Below are 9,491 nucleotides of genomic sequence, written 5' to 3'. Positions count from 1 at the left end.
GATGCCATTAGAGAACTAGTTTAATTTAGTTTTCCCCTGCGATGAAAATTACTCTCTTTTCTTTTCAAAACTCTGATGTTATACCCTTTTGATTTGAATTAATGGATGATTGTAATCATTATTTCATATTTGATAGATTTATATTTGAAACTTGATCTATTATTGTCCGTTTGATTTTGCTATATCATATACTGTGTGGAATTGTCACTGAACTTAGATCTTGCAGTGTATCACCCCACGGGTATTCGGGTATTAACCGGATCCAGCTGGATGGGGTGTAACAACCCCACTAAGAGTCTCTCATAATCATAAAATTTATCATGATATGCCAAAACGGCTGTGTTTTTCAATACAGTAGTTATATGATAGGTAGGTTTTTTCAAATAACTGTGTACTCCAACTCGAGGTTTCAACCTTCTCATAGTAGTACCCTCATTGACCTGGGCTTTTTCTAATAACTACTTTTTCAGTGTTGAAATCGGTTGTACATCCTTGTGTTCACTCTCGCTTAAGTTTGTTTACCACCCACTCCTTCCCTCGTGAGTCTGATCAATTGAACTAAACTACTTGGGACCATTGTCACCTGATTGCTTTGGCTATTCAACCCAATATCACCACTTCTCGTACCTTGCTACCCCTATTTAGATGCTCTAACCAGCATTCACTGCTCAAGTTTTTTTTTTAATTATTTGATAAAAAAAATGAATGTATTAATAGGTCAGTTTAATGAGATGGATTAAGATGTGTAGTACTTTTTTATGTCTAAATGACATAAATAGCTGATTTCATTGGACCAACTCTTCTAACGTAAATCATCTTTGTGAGTCTTATACACTAATTCAGGTGGAGTTGGAATTCTCTCTACCCTTGCGGGTAAAGGATTATGCTCGTGTCACTATTTCTCCACCACATTTTAGGAAGGGTTCATTTCCAGTCTTCTTTGTTAATACTCAATTATCATAAAGGCATCCTTGGGAACCACGTAAAGCACTGATTTGAACACCTTTTAGGCTTTGAAAATGGATTATGGGATGTGCTAATGTCACTTGAGGGGGCAAAAGTTCTTAAAGCCGCCAAGATAGGGTACCTTAACACCTTCATCTATCTTCCTTTTTCTCACATGAACTGATCTTGTTATGCTTTAATTTAATTATTTTGCAACATCTCATTGTTAAGCTCCACTATAATGCTTTTAGAATCCTTTCTCCACTTTTTTAGATTATAATTCAAATGTGTACATTAAATTAAATGCCCTTCTCTAACAACTCTAATTAAATTAAGACACTGTTTGGTGCTTATTTAACCAATCATCAACCTGAGGCTTTTGTTGATCAGGTAGATGTCTTTTTATGTCTATAGCATCTCCTTGTTTTCCAATTACATTTCCTTTTACTACAAAGGTAGAGAGGGGGGAAAGAAATTCTTAGCTAGTATGTATTAATCACCAATGCCATATTAACCAAGATTTTTAGTATTATTGTTGGTTGCAACTAACCCTTTTCTCTTTTTTTTTTATTTCTTTCTTGGGATTAAAAAATAAAAATTCTATTAAGAAAATGTATCAAGAGGAAACCACCTTAAGTGATGCAAGTGAAGGATTAGAAATATAGTGATCAACATCTAGCCACCAAAACTTTGGATAGCTTTAATCCAGAAGAACTAGAAGTCAAGAAACCAACAAAGAGATTGGAAGATCTCTTTATGTGCCCAAATCGAATCATGGAGAAAGACGATGAAAGTTTGAGAATCTCCTTGATCACAGCTAATGTGGCCGAATCCGTGGATGAGAGATGTGCTTCTTGCATAGTTGTAGTAGCCTCCTGTGTTGAGACAGTAAATGCAAGAAGGTCATGGGTTTTGATGCGTCCAAAATCTGCTCAGCCCTTGGATCTCCACGTGATGTCCTGCAAAACGAAAGCGTCAGATGTGGCCCGACCGCTGGGGTCGGGAGTCCACCTCCGAAGGCTAAGTTAGTTGATGAACTTAATCACAAACGGCTCTGCTAGAAGCACAGAGCTAATGAATGAAGAAACGGGAAATGTGATCTAGATAGCAAATCGCTGATAGTTTAGGTCTATCAGTATGTATCTGAACCTGAGCCTCAGATAGTATTCTTTTTGATCGATTGATCCGTCCCTCACCTTGTATGGTAGTGAGGTTTTTATAGAGTGTACCTTCGAATCTCCTTCGTTGGATGCACTCGAGCCTTCTTCGGGTAGTCGTTGGATCTTATCAGTGAGATCCGTTGAGCAATAGACTTCTACCAGTTTGGGCTAGTAGAGGACTCCTGAGATAACCGTTAGGTTATGCGATAGTTATCCATTTGATGATGATTATCCGCAGCTGTCAGCTTGAGTCTGCCATCATCAGGGTGATTACTCTAATCCATAAGTAAGATTAGAGCACGCTTGCAGCCGAATAAGCTTTCTTCTTCAGCAAGCCATCTTCTGGATCCGGTTCGCTCGGGAGCGATTCGGTTTTCTCCGTCTCGACCGGGGTCGAGGGTCGGACCAGGTATGAACCCGGTCTAATCATAAACTCTTCATATCAGGTTTGAACCTCCACCCCTACCACACCATTCCCCTTCCCGCGAGCCTATGGGCCCTAGTCGCTATGTAATTGCAATCAATTTAAAAATAAAATCCAAGTAGGTGAAGCTCCCACTACTTTAAGAGAATGCTAATATATGAGCTCCATCTACTAAAGTCATGCTCGATCAACAAAAAAATTAAAAAAAAAATTCCAGCTAAAGTTCTAAGGCACAGAAGGTTAATCAATTTAAAAAGAGCATCCAAGTACATGAGGTTCCCATTACTAAAAAGCATGCTAGCATATGAGGCTCCACTACTAAAATCATGGTCGCATTGACATGATATTGTTGACAAATACATTTTATACCCCCACCTCCAAAATAAAGAAGAAAAAAAATTACAATTAAAAATTAAAAGAAAGAAAGATGCAACTTTTTTTGAAAAAAAAAAAAGAAAGATGCAACTTTTGTAATCGACCAATGTCAAGTTGACTCGTACCAATACGCGTAGATATATATTTTTTGGGTAGTATCATGTTGATACATATATTATATATACTTATATCCTGTAAACATTTCAAAGATGACATCAAATTAATTAACTATAAAAAAATTGTTTGAAAGCAAAGCTAATTAGACTAAACACAAGACAGGCCAAACTAACCGCCCACCCAATGAAAAGTGAAAACAAATTAGGAGTTCCAAATTTCCAAACATTGAATTCATTACCATAAGCAAAAGACCACATTCATTAATTCTCTTGAAACCCTCACCAAACAAACTCAACTCCAATACAATTCTTGTCCAATTTCATTGAATCTCCTCTTTAGATCAACAATGCTAAGAGCTACGATTTCAAACAAAATCTCTCATTCCCTCTCTCTAATGTTTATCTTATAGTGATTAACAATATATCAATCTAAGAGATTATATTTCTAATTTAATATAATAAATAATTTTTTTAAAAAACCCATATGATTAAAATTTACATAAAATTTGCTCAAAAATTCAAAATTTAAGCATAAAGAACCTGAGTAGTTGAAGGAACAAAACCATAGAATGCCTTGGGAGCTGTGATCAATTCCCACTCAACCACCCAATGCGTCTTTTCTTCTTCCCCTTCTTTTCTTTTTCTTTCAGAAACCCTACCAAGTGCAACATCAAGTCCGCTAGAAAACACATATATCTTCCCTTCCACTCCACAAGCAGCAAATGGTTTCCTCCATATTTCAGTCGCACGTGGAAGCCCACCATCCACGCATTGCCACGTGTCGCCTTCTGGTTCGTACACTTTCATTCCACAATACCCGTTATCTGTGATCACAAACAGCTTTTCTCCCAACACAACACTCAATCCTGTCCATCCTTCTCTCATGCCAACGCTCATCTCCTGCCACGTGTCCTTCTTCGCATCGTAAACTCCACCTCTCGGCGAAAAGCTGAACGGCCACTTCCACCCCTCCGTGACATACATCTTGTCACCGATAACTGCCGCATCGTAACGTGCTAGACCGTATCGCATCTCCGCCACCGATACCCACGTGTCCTTTACCGGGTCGTAACACTCTACCGATAACCTCGAACCGCTCCCACCTGCAGCGATGATTTTGCCACCGATGCTCCCCGCGGCGAAGAAGGCTCTGGGGTGCTGCATCGAACGAGCTGTAGACCACCGATTCGTTCCGGTCCGATACGTGAGGAGTGTCGGCATGGAATCCTTGGTGTCGGTTCTCATGCCTCCAAGAACGAATAACGAGCCTTGCTGGGCAAGTGACGCGAAGGCGAAGCCGTCGAAACAGACCGGATTCGAGCAAGGCATCGGTGGAAGAACGAACCACCGGTTCGATCTTGGATCGAACGCTTGCCATTGAAGCTTCGCTGTTGAGCTATGGCAGGCGAAGACGAAGATGTATGGTAGAGAAAGAGAGAGGGTTTTCTTTGAGAGAAAGAAACTTGGATCAGTGATGGCTCGATTCCACGACGAAGAAACAGATCGAGCGAGAATCTGGTCTGGGTACGGCAGGTGAAGAAGACAGTGTTCCGCGATCTCATCTGGTAAACCAGGGATCAAGGAATCAGAATTCTGAGTTTTCTCTTCTTTGCTTTCTTCTTTGCTTTCTTCTTTGCTTTCTTCTTTGCTTTCTTCTTTGCTTTCTTCTTTGATTATCATCTTCAACTCTGCCTCTGCAAGTTGTAGTAGAGAGAATCCAGAAAAAGTTTCAGAGAAAAACACAGAAATAATTAATTACTTTTTTGGTGTTCTAGAGACCGGATCTAATGGAAGACAAAGACCACATCGTAAGAACATAGACGCATCAGATTAAAGAAATACTAAAAGACAGCCTTAGAATCTGAGGAAGCTGACGTTGGCAAGATGCGAAACTTACTCTGGATCTGAAAAGAAATTCTTTGACGACCGCGACCTTCAAAAAATCGAACAGTTGTTACACAAGGCCATGAAACTACAGATTGATACAGAAAAGTTGCAGAGCTCTCATCCCCAATTGACTTGCTCAGCTTCTAGACTTCCCTCAAAACCCTTTCGAGAAAAGAAACCTCAGGGGAGATTTATAAACGAAGAAGAGAGAGAGAGGAAGAGATAGAGATGGGTCATATCAAGTGTCAGATCATATTCCGGCACAGCTATCTGGGAAATGATAGTGGTCGTTGCAGGCCTTGTATGGGACATAAATGGTATTTTGGTGAGAGTACTGCCTATACTCGTCCATTTAATTTGACTTGTTAATTACTAAAGCACGCTATTGCGGTGCGATTTCGTCAGGGTGCCCAATTTGATTACGATGCAGCGAGGGACCCATATCTCTGCCACGGGTAAGCATCTTTTTTTTACCCTTTATTTTTCCTTCAAATTGACTGATATACCCTTCCTAGACACTTATCAGAATTATAAACCCTTTCTAAAGTACTATTTTTGGTAAGGCAAAATAACTCTAATTAACTGTCAAAGAAAATAGTTACTTTTTTTTCCCGATATAGAAAACCGTTAGTTAGTTGCACCTCCAGTATTATTACATTTATTTTGGGGGTAAATCTTTGTGTATGGAAAGAGGAGATCCCGTAGGTGGAGTTATTCGGTGCTTTCTATGAGTAGTATGTTGTCGTTTTTTTTGAAGTTATGAATCGAAGTTATATTAAAAAAAAATTGTGGCTCTTGTGTTTACACGAGCGAGTGATCCAGGGGTTATGACATCAATATGACTAGTCATTTTCATTTTTTATGAAATACAACAATCATTTAATAGGTATTTTGTGCGAGTGTTGGTGACTTTTTGTTCTTTCTTTCTGGCTTATTTCGTATTAAGTACCAACTTACTTTTATATGCCAATGAAATATACTAAGCTTTTTCCTGGGTTAAAAACAAGGATCAAGATCTCGGCTTTGAGAAACTGAGATATGATTAAAGACAAGGGATCCAAAACAAGGGATTTTTGCCAATTTCACTTTGGATCCTGTGAGGTTTTTGCTAATTCAATTTGGAATTTAGCTAATTTTACTTTACTAGGGATTTTTTGATGAAACTTGAAAAAAAATCATCTACTGAGCACATCTCTCTGCTGTGCATAATAGTGCCCCTCCACAGCACGCCACATGGAATATGCTAACCAAAGAACTAAGATTAAAAATCTGATTTTAAATTAAAGGAATCCAGTTTTGAAACCCATTTGCTAAATACCCACCTATTTTTGAAAACCGGTTAGCTTATACCCGCTGATTTACGAGGACTTCCCTTTCCTCCATCTTTCTTCTTCACTACTATTACTCTTTCAGAATCTTTCATCCATTTCTGCTTCTCATCCATTTTTAAAAACCCGTTAACTTTATTCTTGTTCTCCTTCCTTGAGACACATTTTCTTAGGAGAATTGACTGTGGTGAGGGATTTTCAGAAGATAAAGGTGAGATGTGGATTTTTAATTACATGGGTATGTCTCGATCGAGGTCTGCTAGTGGTTTTAGAACTAGTCTTGATGAGCCAGCCAGCATTGCTGGCATTCCCATCATTGGGAATGGAGATGCACTTTCAGAGTCTGGAGAGAAAAATGAAACTGGTGAGGCAAAGACTACATTAGGTGGCCGCAGAAGCTTCAAACTAAGCGGCTTATAGAGTCATTACAAGGTGCTAGGTTTGGTGATGTAAATAAATATTCTCATGGTGCAACGTTAGAAACAGAGATTGGTTTGAAGGGAGGTGTAAAATCCAGCTTTTACCTAACCTTGACCCGACCCGGTCATTGTTATGTTTGTAGGTCCAAAGACCCGAAGTGGTGGTAGGAGGGACTTATGGGCCCTACTGGTTGATGACGTAATGTCGGGATTCCAGTTTATGGACATTGATGATGTTGCTCCTTCCTTGAGCACATTACCAGTGCTAAGTTAGAATCTGCGCACTGATGAAGAGCGAAACAATTGAAATAGCAAACGGACTCCTGTGCATAATCCGAAGGTACTCCCTGAAACTAGACCTCTTGAGTGAACTGTAGGAGAAAACCCCATGCAATTTGACCTTGTATAGCCCTCCAAGTCCGCACCTAAAGTTGCTGAACTATTCTGTAAAATTTCTGCAGAGATTGTTTTGGTCGATACTATTGGTCGATACCATCGACCAAAGGTATCGACCAACAAGTCTGCTGAGCCCAGATTTAAAGATTCTTGGAATATTCTTTTCTATTTATTTATTCCTCGAGACTGGAGCCCTATTCTCGCGTTTTTAACATCTGGGAACGTGAGAGAGCCTCCCAAGAACTCCTCCTTGGTAGTGGTGAAGCATCTTCTTCATCAATCATTGCCAACCACTCATTCCTACTTTCTTGTTCCACTTTAAAGGTATGACTCTCTCTCCTAATCACTTTCTCACTCATCTTTTCTCTATTTTACTGTTGGGACCATGGCCAAGGTGTTGCAACCTTGCATACACCTTGCCATGAACCTTCTAAACCCCATACAATGATGTTTTCACCGATATGACTATGATTGATTCACCTCATGATCATTGACTACACATTTCCATGATTTATTGCTTACCAACTTGCTTTATTTACCAAAACTGAGATGAAGCTCATGATTAACCTAATCCATACCTTGCATATGTGCTCCATGTTACTTCTAAACGATTCCCTACCTAATCCCCCATGTTTTCCCCTAATTTGCATTGAGATATAGCCAATGCCATGATCTACAACTCTTAACCTTGATATGTCAATTTGGGGATTTCCAAATGGACCATTGGATTATGAAAGTTTCTTGATAATTAGTGTCCCCATGTTGTGCTTAGACTATCCTCCAAGTTTCATGTCAATCCGAGACCCGGAAGACCAAATCCGGGCAAGAATCCGAAAAGCCGACTTGCTGTCCGGAATTGATTTGGTCGATACTATCGACCAAATGTATCGACCAATAGAGTTGCTTGTTAGCAACTTTTGCCCGATTCGATTCGTTTGATCTCCGATTGTTCTGATTTCTTCTCTAACCTTTCATATATGCTTGTTTAGGACTTTAAGACTATTTGGGCCCTTGCTTGTGATCTTGGACCATTCTCTTCTCCGATTCAAGGTAAGGATAGTTATCGATGTAATTACCTAGGATATGGAAATCTTGACTTGGTATTCCTAACCTAGTAAATATAGTTTCTATTTCATATTCTTATCGTGTTAGACTTGCTACATATGTCTTTTAACAGTAGCTTTGTGTTTACATTATATTACTTCAATGTTTTATCATGTTTATCAATTTCAATATATGATGACTTATGTCAATGTCATGAATTGAATGTTTATTATGACGTTGTATCTTGTGAACTGATATGATGAACTTGGGCATGTGATTGCTTAAGTATAACTTGGGATTGAGGGGTACCCTACTTGGTGCTTCTGTCCTTGGACATCGGAGGGAATAGTATGGGATGTTCTCCGAAGGTGTCCATTGACGCTTTCCGGGTTATTGAATGACATGCATAGGATTTGTCTAGATGTATGGCTAGGATGTCCCTATCATATCAGACCCGATTCGGAAGGGCATTGAGACCGAACAACCCGTGGTAGTAGTGTGGATTTGTGGGCGCTCAAGACTGGTATCCACTCCGTGAGAGGACATAAATTGCATTACGGTTACCCGAAAGGGGCCATTTATTGGTAGGGTTACAAATGGCTAGACTTGGGCTCACGGGCACTCAAGACCAGTGAAATGATCCGTGAGAGGGACGTGAGAGCTTCCCGTTTACCATTTGTGGATGACCAATAGGGTTGATGAGTCCCGTGAGTAATATCCGTGACTCTAGTGTGAAGGATACCGGAAAGGATCCCGAGAGGGGAGGAATGGAAGTATCTGGAACTGGCATGATATGATTAAGTAGATGACTTGCATTGGGCTAGGCTATACCCTGACATGCGCCAATACTTAGACCAAACGGTGATGTGAGAGAACGGTGACCGAAACCCCCAACCATGGATTTGTCCGAGAGGGATGCAGGACCCAATTCCCCCCGGTGATGAGTGACTGAGACTACCTAAAGAAGTATGGTGCTATGACTTAAAGCATTTCTACCATAGATGACCAGCATACTTTAGAATAAAGTCATATTGCATTGTATGCCTCATATCATCTGCATCATTTTATGATTATCTTGTGGTTTATGTGTGGTGGGATAACTTCCTTGCTGAGTTCTTTTGAACTCATTCCTTTTCTGTTGCAATATTTTGTTAGGCTGTTCTACAGGTGATTACTCTGATGGCACCCTCCCTGAGGCGGACCCAGATACCTCATACTACCATCCGGAGGCTGGCTACGTTGAAGACTTTGGTGACCATACCGAAGAAGATTACCAGGCGTACCAGGGTTAGCCCCGGAGTTGTATGGGAGCAGTCATGTTGGGTCTCCATGGTCCTCAACTTTGAAGAAGATATATTTATTATGGAGGAGACTTATGAGTAGTTACCCCTTCTTTT

The 9,491-nt window shown here is 40.0% G+C and overlaps 1 protein-coding gene across 1 annotated transcript; it reads right to left on the bottom strand.

The window, feature by feature from the left end:
* Positions 1-2,801: 2,801 nt before the first annotated feature.
* Positions 2,802-5,234, bottom strand: AFR (Galactose oxidase/kelch repeat superfamily protein). The gene is made up of 2 exons (XM_089154403.1): positions 4,918-5,234; positions 2,802-4,714 (listed from the first exon to the last, which is right to left on the bottom strand). The coding sequence occupies exon 2, from the start codon at positions 4,698-4,700 to the stop codon at positions 3,546-3,548; it is 1,155 nt and encodes a 384-aa protein (XP_089010529.1). The 5' UTR covers positions 4,701-4,714; positions 4,918-5,234; the 3' UTR covers positions 2,802-3,545.
* Positions 5,235-9,491: the final 4,257 nt, after the last annotated feature.

This window comes from Hakea prostrata, chromosome 4 (assembly GCF_041222555.1).
Source record: "Hakea prostrata isolate BN-2017 chromosome 4, UWA_Hpros_2, whole genome shotgun sequence".
Taxonomy (NCBI): domain Eukaryota; kingdom Viridiplantae; phylum Streptophyta; class Magnoliopsida; order Proteales; family Proteaceae; genus Hakea; species Hakea prostrata.
This window is presented reverse-complemented; position numbering and strand designations above follow the sequence as displayed.